The sequence below is a fragment of the Tachyglossus aculeatus genome, chromosome 20 (genome assembly GCF_015852505.1).
Source record: "Tachyglossus aculeatus isolate mTacAcu1 chromosome 20, mTacAcu1.pri, whole genome shotgun sequence".
NCBI lineage: Eukaryota > Metazoa > Chordata > Mammalia > Monotremata > Tachyglossidae > Tachyglossus > Tachyglossus aculeatus.
The window spans coordinates 29,766,474-29,793,311 of NC_052085.1; the positions used below are offsets into that span (position 1 = coordinate 29,766,474).

The 26,838-nt window shown below is 49.2% G+C and overlaps 2 protein-coding genes across 4 annotated transcripts; both read right to left on the bottom strand.

The window, feature by feature from the left end:
* Positions 1 to 1,643: 1,643 nt before the first annotated feature.
* Positions 1,644 to 10,921, bottom strand: TMEM126A (transmembrane protein 126A). 3 transcript variants are annotated; one of them, XM_038761988.1, is made up of 5 exons: positions 10,885 to 10,921; positions 7,157 to 7,330; positions 4,360 to 4,553; positions 3,089 to 3,203; positions 1,644 to 1,898 (listed from the first exon to the last, which is right to left on the bottom strand). In XM_038761988.1, exons 2-5 carry the CDS (start codon positions 7,258 to 7,260, stop codon positions 1,697 to 1,699), a joined length of 615 nt encoding a protein of 204 aa, XP_038617916.1. In that variant the 5' UTR covers positions 7,261 to 7,330; positions 10,885 to 10,921; the 3' UTR covers positions 1,644 to 1,696. The 3 variants fall into 3 exon arrangements, with proteins under 3 accessions (XP_038617916.1, XP_038617917.1, XP_038617918.1); XM_038761989.1 differs by having other exon boundaries at positions 10,861 to 10,904; XM_038761990.1 differs by lacking the exons at positions 7,157 to 7,330; positions 10,885 to 10,921 and adding an exon at positions 6,751 to 6,832.
* Positions 10,922 to 13,392: 2,471 nt separating this feature from the next.
* Positions 13,393 to 23,569, bottom strand: LOC119941497 (complex I assembly factor TMEM126B, mitochondrial-like). Its single transcript, XM_038761962.1, has 5 exons — positions 23,502 to 23,569; positions 20,120 to 20,379; positions 18,223 to 18,416; positions 16,237 to 16,348; positions 13,393 to 13,970 (listed from the first exon to the last, which is right to left on the bottom strand). The coding sequence occupies exons 2-5, from the start codon at positions 20,233 to 20,235 to the stop codon at positions 13,805 to 13,807; spliced, it is 588 nt and encodes a 195-aa protein (XP_038617890.1). The 5' UTR covers positions 20,236 to 20,379; positions 23,502 to 23,569; the 3' UTR covers positions 13,393 to 13,804.
* Positions 23,570 to 26,838: the final 3,269 nt, after the last annotated feature.

Consider the following 26,838-nt stretch of genomic DNA (forward strand, 5'->3'; position numbering starts at 1 on the left):
CTGAGGCACCAAGAAGTGACTTGCCCAAAGTTGCACAGCTGACAAGTGGTGGAGTCGGAATTTGAATCCGTGACCTCTGACTCCAAAGCCCGGGCTCTTTCCACTGAGCCACTCTGCTTCTCTAAGTTGGATGAGTTGTATACCTCTGGATTTGAACGAACAGTGCACAAACTACAATCAAGAGCCTATAGCTAGGGATTGACGAGGTAGTCCTCGCTGTCCTGACAATGGAAAATATGATATTCCCATAAAGGGGGTAGAATAAAAGTTTCTGCCATGTCAGTGCAATTCAAAGGCAACTAGGTGCTCAGAACGCTCTAAATGGTAAGGAGAGACTTGGTGCTTACCCTCCAGTGGTATAATAATCCCTCTCCTTTAAAGTAACATTATATTTCTTTTCAACACTTAGAATTGTAATCAGGAGTAGATGTATAAGGAGATACAAACCGTTTCCAAATGGAAAGCGGCTTGATGTGAATGGACCATTAATCCTGGCTGTTCAAATGGCAAATTGTATGTCTGGTTAAAGTCTTGCTCAGCTAGAAATAGAAATAGTAATAGAAAAATAGAAGAGTAATAGAAAAAACCAAAATTCTCCAAGGTGTCTTACTGAAGCCACTTCCCTTCATTGATATCCAAGTTTCCTGCCGCTAGCAGAGGTGATGGTGAATGCCCCTAGATTGAATTCGGGCCTGGCAGCTTTTTCTCTGAATTGCAGAAGGAGCTGGGCCTGAGGGTTCTTTCGAAGAATGAAAGGTTTCGGGGAGAAGGGCAAGGGGATGCTCCAGGGGTTGGTGCTCTTTTCTATAACCTGCAAGGGTCTTACTAAATTCAGTAAATTGAAACTGCCCCCTCAAGGTATTTCCTGTCAGCCCATCCCTATTCTACCACAAATCTTTCTAACAATTTGACTCCTCTAGACTGTTGTGGGCAGGGAATGTGTCTATTATATTGTACTCTCCCGAGTGCTTAGTGCAGTGCTCTGCACACAGTAAGCACTCAGTAAATCTGATGGACTGACTCCAGGTTTCCCTGGCTTCGGTTTCAGTTGCTGGGCTTTCTTTAGTTATCACCAGTCTCCCACTGGATTTTTTTCCGCGAGCTTATTGCTTCTTTTAAGGTTGTGATTTCTTTTATTTTTTTCTGTACCATTCTGTCAACGCCATCGACTTAAAATATCCCTTCCCTTCAGTACTGAGATATTAAGTGTATTTTGATCAGTATTGGAAAATTGCCTTTTTGCTGAGTCAATAGAAAAACTGATTGCAGTAGTGGAAATTTGGCAATTTGACATTTTGAGTGTTTCGACCCAAGTTTTAGCGGAGAGAGCACGGGCTTGGGAGTCAGAGGACGTGGGTTCTGATCCCGGCTCCGCCACTTGTCTGCTGTGAGACCTTGGGGAAGCAGCTTAACTTATCTGTGCCTCCGTTACCTCATCTGTAAAAATGGGGATTAACACCGTGAGCCCCACGTGGGACAACTTGATGTCGTTTTATTTACCCCAGTGCTTACAACAGTGCTTGGTACGTAATAAGGGCTTAACTAATTCCATCATCATCATTATTTTTTTCTACCAGTGTGTCTTCCAGTTCTACACCAGTATACGTAGGAAAGCCGCTGAGTTTAGTGTAGGTTTTTTTTTAAATTTATTTTTATATTTGCTAAGTTGCTCCCTCTGACATATACAGGCTATTTGTCAGTGAGACTTTTTCTTGTCCACTTCAGGGTCCGGCAATTGAAGTGCTTTTATAAATATTCTATATTGTCTGGAACCAAGATAGAAGGCAAATGCAGTCTGCAACAGTATAGGGAAAAGCATCTTCCTGAAGATGGGCCTTGAAAGAGTTATCCAGTAGTTTAGGATGTTTCCTCTCTGTGGCAGCGGGCTCGTGTGGTAACTAAAGAAAACAAACAAACAAAAAATGAGCTGTGCAATTTAAGTCTTTCCTTTTTATCCAAGGCGCAAGAGCAGCTGTGGTTCCATTCTGCGTGTGGGTAGACGTATTTCTAGAAAAACGCCAAGCCTGCCGGGCACAAGGGATCGTTATTTGGCCGTACGGGTTACGTGCCCTCCCGACTCCCGTGGTATATTCAGGTTGGGTGACTTGAGTCCATCTGAAATTTTTTCTTCTTCAGCCCCTCTGCGCATTAACCACAGCCTGCCCCCACTTTGCAGATCCTACAGTCACTTGCCTCCACTCTTCAACCCCTTTCCCGAATATTCCGTATTCATAACTTGGGTTCCCTAACTTGTCAAGAACGGGGATCAGGTTCTGAGCGGGTTGAATGGTATGTTAAATCCATCTTGGGCCATTCTGAGTGTTCTTAGGGCATCGAGATGGAATTGGACGTAAAAGGAAAATAGGTCTGACGGGCATCGGTTCCCCCTGTTTATGGGAGAGGCAACAGCTAACTTGTAAGCTTCGGCGTAGTTTCAGTGGGTGCTTTACTCCAGAGCCCCGGTCATTGGAGGGACACTCGATCGTTGTAGTTTTATAGATAAACTGTCAGGTCTTAACCTTCACTATTATCCAAGCCCAGGGTGCTGGAAGAAGCAGCGTGGCTTAATGGAAAGAGCTACAGCCCTAAGAGCCAGGGGACTTGTTTTCTAATTCCAGCTCCACCACTTGTCTGCTGTGTGACAGCTGCCTTAGTTATCTGGCATTAAAATTGAGCTCTATGTGGGATAGGGACTGTCCAATCCGATTATCTTGTATTTTCCCCAGCGCTTAGTACAAGTAGAGTGCCCGGCACATAATAAGCGCTTAAAAAGTGGTGTTGCAGTGAGGGCTGCTGTAAGACCTGCCCTCATCACAGACAGGCGGGCACGTACCCGCCACTTTAGCCGTACCTATCTACGGGCACAATGACTCTCCTTCTCTGGCTACCGAAAGAAGCCACTGTAAGGGTCGAAAAGGCCAAAGCCCTCCAGCATGGAAACAGCGTTTGGCACTAATTAATTGGTTCCTCTTCCACGGAGCCTGTTTTCTGAACAGCGATAATTAGTTTGTCCATTCTTCAGATGGAAGGCAAAATGTGGACAATCCTATCATTGTTGGAAGGGGAGGGAAAAACCAAAGACACTTACATGGTTGCCAAGGCTCCATTGATGGGAAAGGCCAAGACAACAGGATAAAGTCCGCCGATCAGCATTCCAACCAATCCACTTCTTATGGTGGTGCAGGTTTCACAGTTCAGGTCACCTGGCCAACAGAACCAAGAAGCCTTTATTTCCCTTCTAATGATGGCATTTATTAAGCACTTACTATGTGCAAAGCACTGTTCTAAGCGCTGGGGAGGTTACAAGGTGATCAGGTTGTCCCGGGGGGGGCTCACAGTCTTAATCCCCATTTTACAGATGAGGTAATTGAGGAATGGAGAAGGTAAGTGACTTGCCCAAGGTCACACAGCTGAAAATTGGCAGAGCTGGGATTTGAACCCATGGCCTCTGACTCCAAAGCCCAGGCTCTTTCCACTGGGCCACGCTGCCCCTCTAAAAAGCAGAGGACAGCCTTGAGTCAAGGAAACCTGGGTTCTCACAATTCAGTCACCGTCCCCGACCCACCTGAGGCTCACCATTCAAGAGGGTGGGGGAACTGATACTGAAATCCTATTTTGCGGATGAGGAAATCAATCAATCAATTGTATTTATTGAGCGCTTACTGTGTGCAGAGCACTGTACTAAGCGCTTGGGAAGTACATGTTGGCAACAACTGGGTTTCCTTGCAATTTACACTCTTAATTTTTAACTCCCATTACATCTTGGATGATGCCATTACTGCCTTTCAGAAGAATTCATGATATTTTTAAGTGCTCTCCTTAATCGCCCGCTAATTTTTGAGACTCGGGGGTTCTCCCTTCCGCCGGATTCTGGGAACCGTGTGGAGAAAGGAGAGGAAAACACCGGGATGAGCCACGCTCGTGGGAGGGGTGGAAGGAGAGGGCCGGGAACGGCTGGGATTGACTTTTCCGTCTAACCCAGTGCGGGGCCGGGGAACCAGTGTGGTCTAGTGGAAAGAACGCAGGTCAGGACTGGGAATCAGGAGATGTGGGTTCTAATCCGGGTTCCGCCTCTGGCCCATGGAGCGGGAAGGACGGTACAGCCCTGGGAATTGGGAGTGAGCGTGGTGTCCGGACGCCAGAGCCAAGGTGGCGGCTCAGCAAGAAAACGCCCTGGAGGTAAAGACCTTGGGGAGGAACTGGCTCGAGCGGAGAGAGAGGAGAGCACGCCCAACGCCGAATGTGGTGGCCAAAGGGGCCCGTGGCAACCCTGTAAACGGTCACCGTGGCATCACCCGGCTCGGCGGGTCTCGGGAATTCGATCCCATCCCGGGGCCTCGCCAAAGGAAAACTCCTCACCCGAATTCAAAGGGTCGGTGACGAAAGTCTGGTAGGTCGTGGTGGTGGTCAGAAACGGCAGGATGGCCATGGGCAGGCTGGCCGCGAGGCGAGCCTGCGTGACGTTGAGGACGCGGCGGCAGAAAGTGTTGGCGATGAGGCCGCAGAGAGCCGCGTTGGTGCCGACGTACCCCGAGCCGTAGGTGAGCAGGTTCCTGGGTGGAGACGGGCGGTGGAGAAAGAATCGATCGATCCATCGGGGTTATTGAGCGATGACTGTATGCAGAGCACTCTACTAAGTTTTTGGGAGAGTACAGTTCAGCGCTTAGAACAGTGCTTTGCACATAGTAAGCGCTTCATAAATGCTGTCATTATTATTATTATAGCAGAGTTGGTAGGACTCGCTCCCTGTCCACCGGGAGCCTACAGTCTGGGGGTGCTCAGAAGAGACGGGACAGTCCAAGCTTCCCCTCCTCAGTTCTTCCTGCAACTGGGAAGCAGGGTGGCTTAGTGGACGGAGCACGGGGCTTGGAGTCAGAAAGACCTGGGTTTTAATCCCGGCTCTGCCGCTTGAATGCTGTGTCAACTTGTACTTCCCAAGCGCTTAGTACAGTGCTCTGCACACAGTAAGCGCTCAATAAATACGATTGAATGATTGAATGAATGAATGTGTGGCCGTGGGCGAACTGCCCCTCTTCTTTCCTCATCTGTAAAATGGGGATATACATATATGTATATATGTTTGTACGTATTTATTACTCTATTTTACTTGTACATATCTATTCTATTTATTTTATTTTGTTAGTATGTTTGGTTTTGTTCCCTGTCTCCCCCTTTTAGACTGTGAGCCCACTGTTGGGTAGGGACTGTCTCTAGATGTTGCCAACTTGGACTTCCCAAGCGCTTAGTACAGTGCTCTGCACACAATAAGCGCTCAATAAATACAATTGATTGATTCTATTTATTTTGTTAATATGTTTTGTTTTGTTCTCTGTCTCCCCCTTCTAGACTGTGAGCCCACTGTTGGGTAGGGACCGTCTCTAGATGTTGCCAACTTGGACTTCCCAAGCGCTTAGTCCAGTGCTCTGCACACAGTAAGCGCTCAATAAATACGATTGATTGATTGAGTATCCATTCTCCCTCTCAGGCTGGGAGCCTCATGGGGGACTGTGTCTGACCTGAACGTTTTATTTCTTCCCCAGCATTCAGTAACATGCTTGCCAAACAGTAGTGCCATTATTATCGTTACTATGGACTTAAGTAGCCGTAGGTGACGCACAGTCTTGGAGGAAACTAATCCCAAGACTGCTTTGGGTGAAAGTATTTTAGGGAAAGAGGGCCCTGAGGGAAGAAGGGTAAATAAAGTAGTAGAGGGGTACATTCGTATCACATCCAAGGGCAGGGAAGCCCTCCACAAACTGGCATCCTAGTGGCATTTTAACGGTCAAACAGCAACCGGGTCCGAGTGGAGGAAAGGCCCAAACGAGCACTAGCGGAGCCGATCACTGGTCTGGGAAGCCCCCTCAAATGATAATAATCACGATGGCATTTGTTAAGCGCTTACTAGGTGCCAAGCACTGTTTGGCTGTTCATCCCCTCAGCGCAGGACAAGGGAAGTGGCAGAAGCAATTCTCTGCGCAACTGCTGACCTGTTGGTGTTGGTGTTGGTTGCAGTAGTAGTAGCTATCCCGGTTTGGGGGCAGAGGGGGGATACCCCCTAAGGGGTGTGAAGGTCTCAGGTAGTTTGGAGACCCACTGGCAGGGTGTGGGGGGGAGTCTGAGGCTGCACAGTTTAAGGTTGAGATTCCAGCTCCAAAATCCCCCCATCTCTCCCCTAGAAATGGCCCTCATTAGCCGTGCTTCAAAGTGTCCAAAATGTGCACACATCCTCAAAGTGGACAGTAATATAAGTTAGGAACTGCTCGTCATACAGTAAGCGCTCAATAAATACCCCTGAGGACAATCGCAGAACACCTGTTTGGTTTTGTTCTCTGTCTCCCCCTTTTAGCCTGTGAGCCCACTGTTGGGTAGGGACTGTCTCTATATGTTGCCAACTTGTACTTCCCAAGCGCTTAGTACAGTGCTCTGCACACAGTAAGTGCTCAATAAATATGATTGATTGATTGATTGATTGACCTATGCACTGAAATGCTGAGTTCTGAGGAACTTGAAAAGCCACCTGATTCATTCATTCATTCAATCAATCGTATTTATTGAGCGCTTACTGTGTGCAGAGCACTGGACTGAGCGCTTGGGAAGGACAAGTTGGCAACATATAGAGACGGTCCCTACCCAACAGCGGGCTCACAGTGTAGAAGGGGGAGTCAGACAACAAAACAAAACATATTAACAAAATAAAATAAATAGAATAAATATGTACAAACATATATACATATATACAGGTATATATACCTTGTCTCACAGCCTATGTACTATGTAGGCTGTACAGAGAAGCAGCGTGGCACAGAGAAGCAGTGGGGCTCAGTGGAAAGAGCCCGGGCTTTGGAGTCAGAGGTCAGGGGTTCGAATCCCGGCTCCACCACAAGTCTGCTGTGTGACCTTGGGCAAGTCACTCAACTTCTCTGAGCCTCATTTACCTCATCTGTAAAAATGGGGATTAAGACTGTGAGCCCCACGTGGGACAACTTGATCACACTGTATCCCCCCCAGCGCTTAGAACAGTGCTTTGCACATAGTAAGCGCTTAACAAATGCCATCATTATTATTATTATTATTATTATTATTATTATGTAGGGGGGAGAACAGGTATTCAATCCCCCTGATCCATCCCGAAACACCCACCAAGACGCTGACTGACCTTTCCAATTCTGGAAGGAGCTCGATTTTCCTGGCAATGTCTTCTAGGGTCATTAATCTTTTCCCCCGGGGAACATCCAGCTCTCCAAGCTTCTGATGATCCATCTTGGCGCCGCGAAGTTTGGGAACTGTAAGATCCGCTCTTCAAGAGCTTAGGGAAAGGTCCCCAAGTCTGCTGTTGGGGTCAAAAGATATTATTTATATATATATGTATATACACACACATATATATATGTATATATATATATATAGTATATATATAGTATTTTTATTTATATATTTATTATTTCCTGGATCCAGAATACATTTTACGGTGAATGTGCTCAGGGCAGAATACGACAGAGTTGGCAGATACGGTCCCTGCCCACAGTGAGCTTACAGTCATACCAAGGTACTCACTGTCATCATCATTATCGTTGGGAAGCAGCGTGTCTCAGTGGAAAGAGCCCGGGCTTGGGCGTCAGAGGTCATGGGTTCTAATCCCGGCTCCGCCACCTGTCTGCTGTGTGACCTTGGGCAAGTCACTTAACTTCTCTGAGCCTCTATTACCTCATCTGTAAAATGGGGATTAAGACTGTGAGCCCTCCGTGGGACAACTTGATCACACTGTATCCCCCCCAGCGCTTAGAACAGTGCTTTGCACATAGTAAGCGCTTAACAAATGCCATCATTATTATTATTATGTAGGGGGGAGAACAGATATTCAATCCCCCTGATCCATCCCGAAACACCCACCAAGACGCTGACTGACCTTTCCAATTCTGGAAGGAGCTCGATTTTCCTGGCAATGTCTTCTAGGGTCATTAATCTTTTCCCCTGGGGAACATCCAACCTGATCACCTTGTTTCCCCCCCCCCCCCAGCGCTTAGAACAGTGCTTTGCATATAGTAAGCGCTTAACAAATGCCATTATTATTCATTCATTCATTCAATCGTATTTATTGAGCGCTTACTGTGTGCGGAGCACTGTACTAAGCGCTTGGGAAGTACAATTTGGCAACATATAGAGACGGTCCCTACCCAATAGTGGGCTCACAGTCTGTTATTATTAATTGAGTACTTACTGTGTGCACCGTACTGAACACTAGGGAAAAGTATACTATAAAAGGTGGCAGATACATTCACCATCCACAACATTGTGTCTCACTCTGGTTTCCCTCCCCACTGATCACTTATACTCCAGTGCTTAGAACAGTGCTTGGCACGTAGTAAGCGCTTATAAAATACCATCATTGTTATTGTTATTGTTATTATTATTATTATTATTATACCCTCCCTCCTGTGTGGAACTCACTTCCCTTTCATAGATGATAGATCTCTATTCTCCCCCCTATTTTCAAAGCATCACTAAAATCACATCTCATCTCCCCCCAAAGCTCATAGGCCTTCACCTATTCATTCAATCGTATTTATTGAGCGCTTACTGGGTGCAGAGCACTGTACTAAGCACTCAGGAAGTACAATTCAGCACCTTCACCCTTCGCAGCGCTTCTTCGTAGCTTTATATTCAGCTGCTTGCCCTTTCTGTCTCCCTGGCTAGATGGGAATAGTAGTAATAGTGGTATTTGTCAAGTGTTCCCTTATTGTGGAAAACTGTACTAAGCGGCGGAGCTGGGATTTGAACCCACGACCTCTGACTCCAAAGCCCGGACTCTGTAAAATGGGGATTCAACACCTATCGTCCTTCCTTCCTAGCCTGTGAATCCCACGTGGGACAACCTGATTACCTTCCATCTACCGCAGCGCTGATAATAATAACAATAGTGATGGTATTTAAGTGCTTACTACGTGCCAGACACTGTACTAAGCGCTGGGGTGAATACAAGCAAATTGAGTTGGACACACTCCCTGTCCCAAGTGGGGCTCACAGTCTTAATCCCCATTTTACAGATGAGCTAATTGAGGACCAGAAACTAATAATAATAATGATGGTATTTATTAAGCGCTTACTATGTGCAAAGCACTGTTTTAGGCGCTGGGTAATAATAATGATGGTATTTAAGCGCTTACTATGTGCCGAGCACTGTTCTATGTGCTGGGGTAGAGACAAGGTAATCAGGTTGTCCCATATGAGGCTCACAGTCTTAATCCCCATTTTACAGATGAGCTGAGGACCAGAAAATAATAATAATAATGATGATGGTATTTATTAAGCGCTTACTATGTGCCAACCACTGTTGTAAGCACTAGGTAATAATAACAATGCTATTTATTAAGCCCTTACTATGTGCCAAGCACTGTTGTAAGCACTGGGGTAGATGCAAGGTAATCAGGTTATCCCATGTGGGGCTCACAGTCTTAGTCCCCATTTTACAGATGAGCTAATTGAGGCATAGATAACAATAATAATAATAATAATGGCATTTGTTAAGCGCTTACTATGTGCAAAGCACTGTTCTAAGCGCTGGGGGGGATACAAAGTGATCAGGTTGTCCCATGTGGGGCTCAGTCTTAATCCCCATTTTACAGATGAGGTCATTCATTGAGACTTAGATAATAATAATAATGACAGTGTTTATTATGCATTTACTATGTGCCAAGCACTGTTCTCAGCACTGGGGAGGTTACAAGGTGATCAGGTTGTCCCACATGGGGCTCACAGTCTTAATCCCCATTTTCCAGGTGAGGCCACTGAGGCATAGACAGTAATAACAATAATAATAAGGTGGCAGAGGCGGGATAAGAGGAACAGCGTGGCTCAGTGGAAAGAGCCCGGGTTTGGGAGTCAGAGGTCGTGGGTTCTAATCCCGGCTCTGCCACTTGTCTGCTGTGTGACTTTGGGCAAGTCACCTCACTTCATTGGACCTCAGTTCCCTCATCTGTAGAGAAGTGGTGTGGCTCAGTGGAAAGAGCCCAGCCTTTGGAGTCAGAGGTCATGGGTTCAAATCTTGGCCCCTCCACTTGTCCGCTGGGTGACTTTGGGCAAGTCACTTCACTTCTCTGGGCCTCAGTTACCTCATCTGTAAAAGGGGGATGAAAACTGTGAGTCCCCCGTGGGACAACCTGATCACCTTGTAACCTCCCCAGCGCTTAGAACAGTGCCTTGCACATAGTAAGCGCTTAATAAATGCCATCATCATCATCATTATTATTATTATTATGGGTTCAAATCTCGACTCTGCCAACTGTCAGCTGTGTGACTTTGGGCAAGTCACTTCACTTCTCTGGGCCTCAGGTACCTCACCTGTAAAATGGGGATGAAAAGTGTGAGCCCCCCTGTGGGGCAACCTGATCACCTTGTAACCTCCCCAGCGCTTAGACCAGTGCTTTGCACATAGTAAGCGCTTAATACCATCATTCCAGCGCTTAGAACAGTGCTTTGCACATAGTAAGCGCCTAATAAATGCCATCATTATTATTATGATGACGATGAAGAGGCTGCTGATGCTAGAGAAGGAGCATGGCTCAGTGGAAAGAGCCCGGGCTTTGGAGTCAGAGGTCATGGGTTCAAATCCCCACTCCGCCAATTGTCAGCTGGGTGACTTTGGGCAAGTCCCCTTCACTTCTCTGGGCCTCAGTGACCTCATCTGCCCAATGGGGATGACGCCTGTGACCCCCACGTGGGACAACCTCTGATCACCTTGTAACCTCCCCAGCGCTTAGACCAGTGCTTTGCACATAGTGAGCGCTTCAGACCATCATTCCAGCGCTTAGAACAGTGCTTTGCACACAATAAGCGCTTAATAAATGGCATCATTATTATTACCTGCCCAAGCCAGTCCAGCCTTACCGCAGTGCGCAGGCGCCGCCCCCGTTAGGCCTCGCGCTCGGGCTTAGCTGCCGCCATGGGCGCCCCCGGCACGTGACGATGGTGCGACCGCCATGGTCGCCCCCGTCACGTGGCGGTGCCGTTGCCGCCACGGACGCCCCTGTCACGTGACGGTGCCGTCTCTGCGGGGGCCCCGCCCACTTCCGCTCCCGTTCGCGCTCCCCCTGCTGGCCGCCTTCGGCTGCGCGCCTCAGCCACCGGGCGGCCGGGAAAGCGCGCCCCCTACCGCGCCAACTGGTAGTCACAACGGACCGTCTCTCTAGTCATTCATTCAATCTCATTGATTTTTTTTTTAATGGCATTTATTAAGCCCTTACTATGTGCAAAGCACTGTTCTAAGCGCTGGGGAGGTTACAAGGTGATCAGGTTGTCCCACCAGGGGCTCACAGTCTTCATCCCCATTTTACAGATGAGGGAACTGAGGCACAGAGAAGTGACTTGCCCAAGGTCACACAGCAGAGAAGTGGCAGAGCCGGGATTAGAACCCAGGTCCTTCTGATTCCCAGGCCCGGGTTCTATCCAGTACACCCTGCTCCTTCTCATAATAATAATGATGACGGTATTTGTTAAGCGCTTACTATGTGCCAAGCACTGTTCTAAGCGCTGGGGAGGTTACAAGGTGAGCAGGTTGCCCTACGGGGGGCTCACGGTCTTTATTCCCATTTTACAGATGAAGGAATTGAGGCCCAGAGAAGTTAAGTGACAATAATAATAATAATGGTATTTGTTAAGCGCTTACTATGTGCAAAGCACTGTCCTAAGCGCTGGGGAGGTTACAAGGTGAGCAGGTTGTCCTACGGGGGCTCACAGTCTTTATCCCCATTTTACAGATGAAGGAACGGAGGCCCAGAGAAGTGAAGTGACTTGCCCAAAGTCACCCGGCTGACAATTGGCAGAGCCTGGATTTGAACCCATGACCTCTGACTCCAAAGCCCGGGCTCTTTCCCACTGAGCCACGCTGCTTTACTATGTACTTACTCTGTTCCAAGCACTGTGCTAAACCCTGATAGGCCCAGAACAGATCAGAGTCCCTGTCTCTCACAGGGTTTAGAGTCTAGGGGGAAAGAAGAACAGAACGCACATCTCAAATTTTTCCTCTACTTCTTTCATTCATTCGGTCGTATTTATTGAGCGCTTACTGTGTGCCCAGCACTGTACTAAGCGCTTGGGAAGTCCAAGTTGGCAACATCTAGAGCCGGTCCCTACCCAACAGCGGGCTCACAGTCTAGAAGGGGGAGACGGACAACGCAACAAAACATATTAACAAAATAAAATCATCATCAATCGTATTTATTGAGCGCTTACTGTGTGCAGAGCACTGTACTAAGCGCTTGGGAAGTACAAGTTTATAAAATAAATAGAATAAATATGTACAAATAAAATAAATACTTCTTTACTCCAGTACCCATTATGAACCTCTTGCCTTTCTGACCAACCCTGTTGGACTGTTCTCTCCCGAGTGCTTAGTACAGTGCTCTGCACACAGTAGGCGCTCAATAAATACCATTGGTGATGATGGGGATTAACATCTCTGGGATATAGGGAGACGGGAATAGCCTCGACTGTAAGCTGGTTGTGAGCAGGGAACGTGTTTATCGTTATGGTGTGCTCTCCCAAGCGTCTAGTACAATGCTTTGCACACAGCGCTCAATAAATGATTGAATGAATGGATGAGGGCCTAAAAAAAACGGGCCAGTCCCCTGTAGGAATTTTTAAAATTTTTATTTTTTACTGATGTATTATGAACAGTCGATCCTCCAAAAGATCCAAGGTACCTTAGGGTGAATTCCAGACTTTATGGCAGGCAACTCTTCAAAATTAAAATCAGTGGAGAGAGGGGAAAGGAGCAGGAATAGGGAAAATAGAGAGGAGTCAAGGAGAAAGAGTTAGGAGCCCAGAACACAGTACATGCTCCAAAATCAATCAATCAATCAATCAATCGCATTTATTGAGTGCTTACTGTGTGCAGAGCACTGTACTAAGCACTTGGGAAGTACGATTGATTGACTGAAGTGACTGCCCAAAGTCACACAGCTGACAATTGGCAGAGCCGGGATTTGAACCCATGACCTCTGACTCCAAAGCCCACGCTCTTTCCACTGAGCCACGCTGCTTCTCGACTTATATACCCATACTTAATTCATTTTTATTAATGTCTGTCTCCCCCTCCAGAGTGTAAGCTTGTTGTGGGCAGGGAACGTTTAATAGCATACTCTCTGTAATCGTGCTTAGTACGGTGCTCCGCACACAGTAGGCGCTCAATAAATAATAATAATAACGATGGCATTTGTTAAGCGCTTACTATGGGCAAAGCACTGTTCTAAGCGCTGGGGAGGTTACAAGGTGATCAGGTTGTCCCACGTGGGGCTCACAGTCCTTATCCCCATTTGACAGATGAGGGAACTGAGGCCCAGAGAACTGAAGTGACTTGCCCCAAGTCACCCGGCTGACAAGTGGCGGAGGCGGGATTTGAACCCACGACCTCCGACTCCAAAGCCCGGGCTCTCTCCGCTGAGCCACGCTGCTTCTCTGACACAACTGATGGACGACCGCTTGATATTCTTTTAGACTGTGAGCCCACGGTTGGGTAGGGACCGTCTCTAGATGTTGCCAATTTGTGCTTCCCAAGCGCTTAGTACAGTGCTCTGCACACAGTAAGCGCTCAATAAATACGATTGATGATGATATTCTGAGACTGTGGCAGGGATGCGCACGCCCACAGGAAAGTCGCCTCCGCCCTCACGGTCCGGATGTCCTGAAAAAGGAGTTTTTTATTGACGCTCAAGGCGCACGTGCCGTTGCGCTGCAGCGGCTAACGCCCGTTTTTCCTCCAAGCCCCCTCCAGCCCACGATCCGCGCTGACGGCGGGCTTGCGCGTCCATCACTCCAGCAGATTTTGAAACATTTCGTGGTATTTGTAGCCCAGCAGGCTTCCGAAGAAGACCTGCACGATCATAGAGAGGCTCATCAGCTTGCAGGCCGGGTGGCACAGCGTCGCCCAGTACAGTATTGCTTTTCCTTTGGGTGGCAGGGGGACGGTTTCATACCTAAAGGGAGGAGGAAAGTCATAATAATAATAATAATAATAAAATAATAGCATTTTACTATGTGCACTGTTCTAAGCGCTGGGGAGGTTACAAGGCGATCAGGTTGCCCCACGTGGGGGGGGGGTCACAGTCTTCATCCCCATTTTACAGATGAGGGAACTGAGGCCCAGAGACGTGAAGTGACTTGCCCGAAGTCACACAGCTGACAGCTGGCGGAGCCGGGGTTTGAACCCATAATAAAATAATGATGATGATGGCATTTATTAAGCGCTTACTATGTGCAAAGCACTGTTCTAAGCGCCGGGGAGGTTACAAGGCGATCAGGTTGTCCCATGGTGGGGGGGCTCACAGTCTTCACCCCCGTTTTCCAGATGAGGGAACTGAGGCCCAGAGAAGTGAAGTGACTTGCCTAAAGGCACCCAGCTGACAAGTGGCGGAGCCGGGATTTGAACCCACGACCTTTGACTCCGAAGCCCGGGCTCTTTCCGCTGAGCCACGCTGCTTCTCCAAGCCACGGGCAACCTTTAATTGCTGCAAGTCACAACCTGGGTGGGAGGAAAAACCGTGGATTTTGTCGGGGGATGAGAACGGCGGGCTTCCAATCAATCAATCAATCATCAATCAACCGTGTTTATTGAGCGCTTACTGTGTGCAGAGCACTGTACTAAGCGCTTGGGAAGTCCAAGTTGGCAACATCTAGAGACAGTCCCTACCCAACAGCGGGCTCACAGTCTAGAAGGGGGAGGCAGAGAACAAAACATATTAACAAAATAAAATAAATAGAATAGATATCAATAATAATAATAATGATAGCATTTATTAAGCGCTTACTATGTGCAAAGCACTGTTCTAAGCGCTGAATAATAATAATAATCAATCAATCGTACTTATTGAGCGCTTACTGTGTGCAGAGCACTGTACTAAGCGCTTGGGAAGTACAAGTTGGCAACACATAGAGTCAGTCCCTACCCAATGGTGGGCTCACTGTCTAGAAATGTAGAAAGTCTAGATATGTACAAATAAAATAGATTAATAAATACGAACAAACATATATACATATATACTTCCACAAGAGCATCGCATCCACCTGCCTCTCCTCACTCAGTACCATCGCTACTACTACTTTTTTTACGGTACTTATTAAGCACCTACTATGCTCCAGGCACTGTACAGAGCGCCGCGTTACATACAAGCCAATCAGGGTGGACACAATCAATACTACTGATTGACCGTCTCTATATGTTGCCAACTTGTACTTCCCAAGCGCGTAGTACAGTGCTCTGCACACAGTAAGCGCTCAATAAATGCGACTGATTGACTGATTGACTGGTAACAAAACAGAGGCGGGTTGGAGAAACTCTACGAAATACTTTCAGGGGAAGCCAAACCACTCTCAAATACGAGTTCCTTTGTAATAATAAGAATAATAATGATGATGGCATTTGTTAAGCGCTTACTATGTGCAAAGCACTGTTCTAAGTGCTGTTGTTAAGCAGTTACTCTGTGCAAAGCACTGTTCTAAGCGCTGGGGAGGTTACAAGGCGATCAGGTTGTCCCACGGGGGGCTCACAGTCTTCATCCCCATTTTCCAGATGAGGGAACTGAGGCCCAGAGAAGTGAAGTGACTTGCCCAAAGTCACCCAGCTGACAAGTGGCGGAGCCGGGATTTGAACCCATGACCTCTGACTCCAAAGCCCGGGCTCTTTCCACTGAGCCACGCTGCTTCTTTGTAGATCTCTCCAACGAGATCTGTGGCTGCATGCGATTACAATAGAGAAGCAGCACGGATTAGCGGACGGCGCCCGGGTTTGGGAGTCAGGAGGACCTGGGTTCGAATCCCGGCACCGCCACTTGCCTACTGCGTGGCCTTGGGCAAGTCACTTCACTTCTCCGGGCCTCAGTTCCCTCATCTGGAAAATGGGGATTAAGACTGTGAGCCCCCCCGTGGGACAACCTGATCACCTTGTGAACTCCCCGGCGCTTAGAACAGCGCTTTGCACATAGTAAGCGCTTAATAAATGCCATTATTATTATTATTATTATTATTATTATTATTCTCCGGGCCTCAGTCACTCCGTTTGCAAAGTGGGGATTAAGATTTGCAAGCCCTTCGTGGGACAGGGACTGTGTCCAACCCGAATTGCTTGTACTCACCCCAGCCCCCGGGACATTCTTTCATTCGATTGTATTTATTGAGCGCTTCCTGACATAGTAATTAATTAATTAAGAGAAACAAGAGAGTCCGTGTAAAATGAAAGCCACTTACTTGACAGCCAGGCGACCGTTTTTAAGGAAAGCCAGAGCAGTGGGGTATCCTGCACCTAGTGTTAATCCAAAAAATCCACCTCTTAGAACACACTGCTCTGGACTCAAATCACCTGGAAGAAAGAAAATTCGGTTTCTTAGGGTCTTTCAAATCTTCCTGAGCGTAATAAACTACATTAACCCCAGAGGTGTCAACTTTTCATTTTGAGCATGGAGATGAAAAGGCGATTTTTTTCCCCCGGGTAGGAAGAGGCCTGGGAGGGGCTACGTTCAAAATTATTATTATTTTTATGGGTTCAAATCTCGGCTCCGCCAACTGTCAGCTGTGTGACTTTGGGCAAATCACTTCACTGCCCTGGGCCTCAGTTCCCTCATCTGTAAAATGGGGATGAAGACTGTGACCCCCAACGTGGGACAACCCGATCACCTTGTAACCTCCCCAGCGCTTAGAACAGTGCTTTGCACGTAGTAAGCGCTTTAATATATGCCATCATTATTATTATTAGTATTATTGGTTCAAAACCCGGCTCCGCCAACTGTCAGCTGTGTGACTTTGGGCAAGTCACTTCACTTCTCTGGGCCTCAGTTCCCTCATCTGTAAAATGGGGATGAAGACTGTGACTCCCCACCGTGGGACAACCTGATCACCTTGGAACCTCCCCAGCACTTAGAACAGTGCTTTGCACATAGTAAGTGCTTAATAAATGCCATCATCATCATCATTATTATTATGGGTTCAAACCCCAGCTCCGCCAACTGTCAGCTGTGTGACTTTGGGCAAGTCACTTCACTTCTCTGGGCCTCAGTTCCCTCATCTGTAAAATGGGGATGAAGACTGTGAGCCCCCTGTGGGACAACCTGATCACCTTGTAACCTCCCCAGCGCTTAGAACAGTGCTTTGCACATAGTAAGCGCTTAATAAATGCCATCATTATTATTATTATTATAGGGACCAGGCCAAAAACCCACCATTATGGGTGGTTTCTGGCCTGACTGGAAACTCTCCAGATCTTGTCAGAGACCAAGGGCGAGCGAATCTGGGAATTTTTTGATTTTTTTAATGATGTTTGTGAAGTGCTTACTATGTGCCATCATCATAATCATCAATCGTATTTATTGAGCACTTACTGTGTGCAGAGTACTGTACTAAGCGCTTGGGAAGTACAAGTTGGCAACATAACATACGGTGCCAGGCACCGTACTGGGGGCTGGGACAGATCCAAGCTACGCAGGTTGGCCCTGGTCCGCGTCCCACATGGGGCTCGCGGTCTGCACCCCCGTTTTACAGATGAGGTAACCGAGGCCCAGAGAAGTGGAGCGACCTGCCCACGGTCCCGCAGCGGACAAGTGGCAGAGCCGGGATCGGAACCCGGGAGTTGGGCTCGGGGGGCAATGAATGACTTCCCAAGCGCTTAGTCCAGCGCTTTCCACACAGTAGGTGCTCAATAAATACGACTGAATGAATGAATGACTTCCCAAGCGCTCCGGGGTGGGGGGGGCCCGGCCTGTGGAATTAGACAACCGGCGGGCCCTGAGGTGGGGGCCGGGGGGAGGGACCCCCAGACCAGAAAGTGGATCCGCATGGCTCAGTGGAAAAGAGCCCGGGCTTTGGAGTCAGAGGTCATGGGTTCGAATCCCGGCTCCACCACATGTCTTCTGTGTGACCTTGGGCAAGTCACTTCACTTCTCTGGGCCTCAGTTACCTCATCTGGAAAATGGGGATTAAGACTGTGAGCCCCCCCCGTGGGACAACCTGATCACCTTGTATCCCTCCCAGCGCTTAGAACAGTGCTTTGCACATAGTAAGCGCTTAATAAATGCCATAAAAAAAAAAAAAAACCTTGGTTCTGCTCCAGATGGGAGCGAAGGGCTCATTTTGGGAACTACTGAGTGTGCTCGATGTCTTCATCCAGAGGGTGAGAAAACCATCCCGTCTCACGTATTCCACCTATTCATCCCTCCGCCATCCGCCGCCGTCCCAACTTACCCGCCTTTAAAGGGTCCACCACCAGAAGTTTGTAGACCACGGCCGTCGACAGGAAGGGTATCACGGCCAACGGCACGTACGTCTTTACGGGGTGCTGGGTGACCTTCAGGTTTTGCCGGAGAAGGTAGTTTCCCAAAATTCCACAAATGGCCCCAGTCGTTCCCAGATACAACGGTCCGTAGGCGTACAACCTCCTGGCCGGGGAAACAGACAAGCCAAACCGTCCCCGTCGGCGTCACCAATACCGGCTCTCTTCGTTCAGGTAACGGCCACGCCTCAGGACGGGCTTTTTTACGGATGAAATCAAATCGGTCTGTTTATTTTATTTTGTTAGTATGTTTGGTTTTGTTCTCCGTCTCCCCCTTTTAGACCGTGAGCCCGCTGTTGGGTAGCGACTGTCTCTATCTGTTGCCAACTTGGACTTCCCAAGCACTTAGTACAGTGCTCTGCACACAGTAAGCGCTCAATAAATAGGATTGATTGATTTGACAGGTGAGGTAACTGAGGCCCAGAGAAGTGAAGTGACTGGCCCAAAGTCACACAGCTGACAACTGGCGGAGCTGGGATTTGAACCCATGACCTCTGACTCCAAAGCTCCTTTTCTTTCCACTGAGCCAGCTGCTTCTCTTCCATTATTCTTTTTCCATTATTCCATTATTCCTTTTTCTTCCATTATGAAGGCTGTCCCCTCTGTTTCTGTCAGGGGGTGGAGACCGTAAGTTTGTTGTGGGCGGGGAATGTGTCGTTTACTGTTGTATCGTTCTCTCCCCAGCGCTTAGTACAGTGCTCCGCACACAGTAAGTGCTCAATAAATGAACGTATGAACGAGCGGAGGGGCTTTAGCGTCCCTATCGTGGGTGATGCTCGTGTTGTTTGGGGGGCGGGAGGGTGGACGGACAATCTATCAATCGATCGATGGTGTTTACTGAGTACTTACTATGTGCGGAGCACTGTACTAAGCACTTGGGAGAGTATAACAGAGTTGGTAGACGCGTTCCCAGCCGACAGTAAATTTACAGTCTAGAGGGGAAGACAGACATCAGTATAAATAATTTCTTGTACATGGATAAATGGAAATCAGCTTCCAAAACTTGGTTAGCACCGGGTGAATTTAGCAGGCAAAGACACCCCTGAAGGCTTCTCTTAGAACACAGCAATATAAATAATTTCTCGTACAAGGATAAATGGAAATCAGCTTGCAAATCTTGGTTAGCACCAGGTGAATTTATCAGGCAAAGACACCCCTGAAGGCTTCTCCTAGGATTTCCGGGATCTGTCTTGTTTCTGCTTCTGTCCGGAACACACGTCTCCGACTCCGGTCCGTTCCCCCCAGAACTGGCCGGAGGCAGCGAGGGATGTCTTTGGATTTATCCTCGGATCCCTCCGGCCTGGAAAACCTGAGGGATATCTGTGTGAAGCGAATTAACTGCGGCCTCAACACCTTCCGGCCGAATTAGTCCTGGTTGTCATTGGGAATGCGACCGCGGAGAACCGCGCCTTGGGAATTCAGGAGGAATGGCACCCTGAATCCAATGGGCTTCCCTCAGGAACTACCCCGGGGACAGAAGTGGCAGCAGCTGGATTTATTGAGCGCCCACTGGGAAAGCAGAGCACAAAGATGTGACGTGTTCCCTGCCCGCAAGGAGGGCTTACCGTCTAACGGGAAATCTGGTACCAGACCCCGAGTCTGGAAATCCCGGCCAGAAAATCACCATTTAAAGCAAATACACCTCTGGCCAGGATCTGACGGCGAAATGTGGGTTTTTTCACTAACCTATCCGGTTCTTCTCCGACCCACACCTTCTTTCCAGAAAGGAATATCCCGTCCATCACACGGTTTCCCTTCAGGACGGAGGTGAAGATCAATTCCACTCCGACTCTGAGAAAGGCTACTTACCTGTCTTTTGAATTCAGGCGATCCAAGTTTCTCCCCACAGTGTCAAGGATCCTTAATCTTCTGAATTCCGCCTCTTCTACGGAGGAGCCGGATGGGGCGTGCACGTGAGTGGTCATCTTGCACCCTGAAAAGCGCCTCACAGACCCCCAAAAGATGAGTGGGGCTCTCTGAGTTTCTCTTTGTCCAGCTCTGGAGGTTCAGGGAAGGCAGGAACCCGCCCAAACTTTCACACATCCACGTGCCACGGGTGTCTCGCTGTGCTAAAATAATGAAAATCTGGGTCTGCATCATTCATTCATTCAATCCTATTTATTGAGCGCTTACTGTGTGCAGAGCACTGGACTAAGCGCTTGGGAAGTTCAAATTGGCAACATATAGAGACGGTCCCTACCCAACAGTGGGCTCACAGTCTAGAAGGGGGAGACAGACAACAGAACAAAACATATTAACAAAATAAAACAAATAGAATAGTAAATATGTACAAGAGCCTATTTGCAGGCCACCTCCCCCACTCCAAGGCAAAGACTGTACAGTGAGATTTCTGGTACTTCCCACACAGTAAGCGCTCAATAAATACGACTGAATGACTGAATGAATGAATTTCTTCCAGGCCTCTCGGGATTTTGGGCTTCCCGGGCCATCCCTAAGGGGCGAATCCGGGCCGCTACCCTGGGCTTCGGGCGACCCGGGAGCGTGTCCTGCGCTAATCAACCGACGTAGTACAAAACCAAAGCTTAAAGGGCTCAATCTGAGACCGGAGGCTGGTTTCGGGAGCGGATCCGCTTGGGATTCTTAACTGGAGTCCGAGCCCAGAGGTGACGGCCCCGCGTTGGCCAACTTCCTCCCTGCCGCCTAGGGAAAACTCCCGGGAGCAGACGGGGACTTGTGAGGTTGGACTGGCCCAGGGGTCAGCGATGAATGGCTATGGTCCCTAAGGCTTCCAAATAATAATAATAATGATGATGGCATTTTATTAAGCGCTTACTATGTGCAAAGCACTGTTCTAAGTGCTGGGGTAGAAACAAGGTAATCAAGTTGTCCCACGTGGGGCTCACAGACTTAACCCCCATTTTCCAGATGAGGGAACTGAGGCCCGGAGAAGTGAAGTGACTTGCCCAGAGTCACAGAGCTGACAAGTGGCCGAGCCGGGATTTGAACCCATGACCTCTTGACTCCAAAGCCCGGGCTCTTTCCACTGAGCCACGCTACGGGCCACGGGGCAATGCACTGGGAGCAGTAGTCCCCACGCTGGGGCAGATCGGGGTCTTCCCATGATCTCTGCCACTTTAGGGTCAATTCGACAGTCTGCCGGGCTAGTCATTCATTCAATCCTATTTATTGAACGCTTACTGTGTGCGGAGCACTGTACTAAGCGCCTGGAGAGGCCAATTCGGCAATAGCTAGAGACAGTCCCCACCCAAACTTGGTGCTGGTGGCCGCGCTTCACTAGCTCCCTCTGATAATAATAATAACAATAATGATGGCATTTATTAAGCGCTTACTATATACGAAGCACTGTACTAAGCACTGGGGAGGTTACAAGGTGTTCAGGTTGTCCCATGGCGGGGCTCACAGTCTTAATCCCCATTTTACAGATGCGGTAACTGAGGCCCAGAGAGGTGAAGTGACTTGCCCAAAGTCACACAGCTGACAATTGGTGGAGCCGGGATTTGAACCCATGACCTCTGATGCCGTCTAGACTGTGAGCCCGTTGTTGGGTAGGGATTGTCTCTATTTGGTGTGTAACTGGACTTTCCAAGTGCTTAGTCCAGTGCTCTGCACACAGTAAGCACTCAATCACTCATCTCACCTGGATTACTTCTGTCTCCCCCTTCTAATAATAATAATAATAATAATAATGATGGCATTTATTAAGCGCTTATTATGTGCAAAGCACTGTTCTAAGCGCTGGGGAGGTTACAGACTGTGAGCCCACTGTTGGGTAGGGACTGTCTCTACATGTTGCCAACTTGTACTTCCCAAGCGCTTAGTACGGTGCTCTGCACACAGTAAGTGCTCAATAAATACGATTGAATGAATGAATGAATAAATACGATGGACCTTATTATTATTCTCTGAGCCTCAGTGACCTCATCTGAAAAATGGGGATGAAGACCGTGAGCCTCACGGAGGACAACCTACCTTGTATCTATTAAGCACTTAATAATGAGAAGCAGCGTGGCTCAGTGGAAAGAGCCCAGGCTTGGGAGTCAGAGGTCATGGGTTCCAATCCCGGCTCCGCCACTTGTCAGCTGTGTGACTTTGGGCAAGTCATTTCACTTCTCAGCGTGGCAATAGTGGCAAGAACCTGGGCTTGGAGTCAGAGGTCATGGGTTCTAATCCCAGCTCGGCCACTGATCAGCTGTGTGACCTTGGACAAGTCACTTGACTTTAAAGAGGCAGCGTGGCTCAGTGGGAAGAGCACGGGCTATGGAGTCAGAGGTCATGGGTTCAAATCCCAGCTCTGCCAATTGTCAGCTGTGTGAACTTGGGCAAGTCACTTCACTTCTCTGTGCCTCAGTTTCCTCATCTGGAAAATGGGGATTAAGACTGTGATCCCCCCATGGGACAACCTGCTCACCTTGTAACCTCCCCAGCGCTTAGAACAGTGCTTTGCACACTGTAAGCGCTTAATAAATGCCATTATTATTATTATTATTATTCTGTGCATCAGTAGCCTCATATATAAAACGGGGATGATGACTGTGAGCCCCACGTGGGACAACCTGATCACCTTGTAACCTCCCCAGCGCTTAGAACAGTGCTTTGCACACAGTAAGCGCTTAATAAATGCTATTATTATTATGATTCTCTGTGCCTCAGTAACCTCATCTGTAAAACGGGGATGAAGACTGTGAGCCCCACGTGGGACAACCTGATTCCCTCGTATCTACCCGAGGGTTTGGAACAGTGCTTGGCACATAGTAAGCCCTTAGCAAATGCCATTATTATTATTATCATTATTCTCTGTGCTTCAATGACCTCATCTGTAAAATGGGGATAATAATAATAATGAAGGCATTTATGAAGCGCTTACTATGTGCAAAGCACTGGTCTAAGCGCTGGGGGGATACAAGGTGTTCAGGTTGTCCCACGGGGGGCTCCCAGTCTTCATCCCCATTTTAGAGATGAGGGAACTGAGGCCTAGGGAAGTGAAGTGACTTGCCCAAAGTCACCCAGCTGACAGTTGGCAGAGGCGGGATTTGAACCCATGACCTCTGACTCCAAAGCCCGGGCTCTTTCCACTGAGCCACGCTGCCCCAGGTGGGACAACCTTGCATCTCCCCCAGCGCTTAGAACAGTGTGGCACCTAGTAAGAGCTTAATGAATACGAATTAAAAAATGCCATCATCATCATCATTATTATTATTATCATCATTACCTTGGGCCAATGGCCTCGCTCCCTCAGGGGCCCAGCTCACTCTGCCCTCATGGGCGCCGCCATCTTGGCGCCGTCACGTGACGGGCTGGCAGCCAATGGGTGCGCCGGGCTCCGGCGGGCGGGGGCGGGACTTCCTGGAAAGAACGAGCGCTCATTGGCTGGCGGGGCGGTCGGTCGGTAGCCCCGCCCCTTCGCCGACGCAGCAGAGCCTCGCCATCTTCCTTTTGCTCCCTCCCATCACTGGCCTGGCCTTCCCCTTAACAATAATAATATTGATGGCATTTATTAGGCGCTTACTATGTGCAAAGCACTGTTCTAAGCGCTGGGGAGGTTACAAGGTGATCAGGTTGTCCCCCGGGGGGCTCACACTCTTCCTCCCCATTTTACAGATGAGGTAACTGAGGCCCAGAGAAGTGAAGTGACTTGCCCAAGGTCATACAGCTTACAAGTAGCGGGGCCGGGATTTGAACAAGTGACCTCTTGTAATCCCCGCCCTCCTCCGTTTCAACTCCCTTACAATAATAATAATAATGATCAGAATAACATTTGCTAAGCGCTTACTACGTGCCAAGCACTGTTCTAATCATTGGCACTCTTCTAAGCGCTAATAATAATAATGATGGCATTTGTTAAGCGCCTACTACTAATAATGATGGCATTTATTAAGTGCTTACTATGTGCAAAGCACTGTACTAAGCCCTGGGGAGGTTACAAGGTGATCAGGCTGTCCCACGGGGGGGGCTCACAGCCTTAATCCCCATTTTCCAGGTGAGGTAACTGAGGCCCAGAGAAGTGAAGTGACTTGCCCAAAGTCACACAGCTGACAATTGGTGGAGCTGGGATTTGAACCCATGACCTCTGACTCCAAAGCCCGAGCTCTTTCCACTGTTCCACGCTGCTTCTACTATGTGCCAAGCACTGTTCTAAGCTCTGGGGGAGATACAAGGTGATCAGGTTGCCCCCCGTGGGCCTCACAGTCTTCAACCCCGTTTTACTGATGAAGGAACTAAGGCACAGAGAACAATAATAATGGCATTTGTTAAGCCCTTACTATGTGCCAAGCACTGTTCTAAGCGCTGGGGGAGAGACAAGGTGATCAGGTTGTCCCCCGTGGGGCTCACAGTCTTCATCCCCATTTTACAGATGAGGTCACTGAGGCCCAGAAAAGTGAAGGGGCTTGCCCAAAGTCACACAGCTAACAAGTGGCGGAGTGGGGATTAGAACCCACAACCTCTGACTCCCAAGCCCAGGCTCCTTCCACTATGCTACGCTGCTTTTCTTTAATAATTGTGGTATTTGTTAAGCGCTTACTATGTGCCAAGCACTGTACTAAGCGCCGGGGTGGATCCAAGCAACTCGGGTTGGTCCCAGTCCTTGTCCCGCTTGGGAATCATTATCTGCCCCTTTGTCTCCCACCGTCCCTGATAATAACAGCAATAATTATGGTATTTCTTAAGCGCTAATTCACTCAATCGTATTTATTGAGCACTTACTTTGTGCAGAGCACTGTACTAAGCGCTTACCATGTGCCAGGCACTGTTACTAAGCTCTGGGATGGGTTCGAGCAAATCAGGTCAGACACAGACCCTGTCCCACGTAGGGCTCAATCCCCATTTTGCAGATGAGGTCACTGAGGCGCAGAGAAATGAAGTGACTTGCCCAAGGTCATGCAGCAGACCAGTCCTGGAGCCAGGATTAGAACCCATAACCTTCTGACTCCCAAGTCTGTGCTCTATCCCCTACGCCATGCAGCTTCCGTAAAAACTATGGTATTTGTTAAGCACTTACTATGTGCCAGGCGCTGTACTAAGCACTGGGGTAGATAGACGGTAATCAGGTTGTCCCACATGGGGCTCACAGCCTCAATCCCCATTTTACAGATGAGGGAACTGAGGCATAGAGAAGTGAAATGACTTGCCCAAGGTCACACAGCAGAGAAGGAATAGACCCCACGACCTTCTGACTCCCAAGCCCGGGCTCTAACCATTCGGCTCCTCAATCACCTGCTGTCCCCAGAGCCCCGGCACTCGGCCTCATTCATTCATTCATTCAATCGTATTTATTGAGCTCTTACTGTGTGCAGAGCACTGTGCTAAGCGCTTGGGAAGTCCAAGTTGGCAACACATAGAGACGGTTCCCACCCAACAAAGGGGTCACAGTCTAGAAGGGGCCTCCAGGGCCTGTCCCTAATGACCCCCCACCCCCAGCCCCCCACCATCGATACCCAGGACACCTAGCGCCTCCCCGCGCCTCTGGGCGGCCCTTACTTTTCCTCTCCTTCCCCAGTCCTTATGACCGTTCTGCTCTCAGCCCCTCTCACTCCACTGACTCTGACTCCCCCAGCCCCTCTGACTCTCTTCCCAGCTTTTCCCCCAGCCCCTCTCATTCCCACTTCAGCCCCCCCGATTCTCCTCAGCCCCTCTGATTTCCCCCCAGCCCCTCAGACTCCTCCCATCCCCTCTTACCCCCTTTCCAGCCTCTCTGATTTTTCCCCAGCCCCTCATTTCCCCCAGCCCCTCTGATTTCCCCCAGCCCCTCTGATTTTTCCCCCAGCCCCTCTGATTTTTCCCCCAACCCCTCTGATTTCCCCCCAGTCCCTCTGATTTCCCCCCAGCCCCTCTGATTTTTCCCCCAACCCCTCTGATTTCCCCCCAGTCCCTCTGATTTCCCCCCAGCCCCTCTGATTTCCCCCCAGCCCCTCTGATTTCTCTCCAGCCCCTCATTTCCCCCAGCACCTCTGATTTTTCCCCCAGTCCCTCTGATTTTCCCCCCAGCCCCTCTGATTTCCCCCCAGCCCCTCTGATTTCCCCCCAGCCCCTCTGATTCCCTCCCCAGCCTCTGAGACCCCTCCCATCTCCTCTCACTTACCCCCTCTCCAACCCCTCTGATTTTTCCCCAGCCCCCCGAATCCCCCGTCCCCCGATTCCCTCCCCAGCCCCTCTAATTCCCTCCTCAGCCCCCCTGATCCCCCCAGCCCCTCTGATATTCCCCCAGCCCCTCAGACTCCTCCCACCTCCTTTCACTTACCCCCTCTGATTTTTTTCCCCAGCCCCTCTGATCCCCCTAGCCCCCGATTCCCTCCCCAGCCCCTCTGATCCCCCTAGCCCCCGATTCCCTCCCCAGCCCCTCTGATCCCCTCCCCAGCCCCCCTGATTCCCTCCCCAGCCCCTCTGATTCCCTCCCCAGCCCCCCTGATTCCCTCCCCAGCCCCTCTGATCCCCCCAGCCCCTCTGATTCCCTCCCCAGCCCCTCAGATCCCCCTAGCCCCTCTGATTCCCTCCCCAGCCCCCCTGATTCCCTCCCCAGCCCCTCTGATTCCCTCCCCAGCCCCCCTGAT

Bases quoted from the DNA above. Each gene is read 5' to 3' on its own strand.
- TMEM126A (XM_038761988.1), bottom strand. From the start codon at position 7,260: ATGGATCATCAGAAGCTTGGAGAGCTGGATGTTCCCCGGGGGAAAAGA. The intron at 3,204-4,359 runs GTGAGGAGTTTT...TCTGTTGGCCAG, and splicing joins CACCGACCCTTTGAATTCGG to GTGACCTGAACTGTGAAACC. The intron at 1,899-3,088 runs GTAAGTGTCTTT...TGTTTTCTTTAG, and splicing joins AATGGAGCCTTGGCAACCAT to TTACCACACGAGCCCGCTGC.
- LOC119941497 (XM_038761962.1), bottom strand. From the start codon at position 20,235: ATGACCACTCACGTGCACGCCCCATCCGGCTCCTCCGTAGAAGAGGCG. The intron at 16,349-18,222 runs GTAAGTTGGGAC...TCTTTCTTCCAG, and splicing joins GGTGGACCCTTTAAAGGCGG to GTGATTTGAGTCCAGAGCAG. The intron at 13,971-16,236 runs GTAAGTGGCTTT...TCCTCCCTTTAG, and splicing joins AACGGTCGCCTGGCTGTCAA to GTATGAAACCGTCCCCCTGC.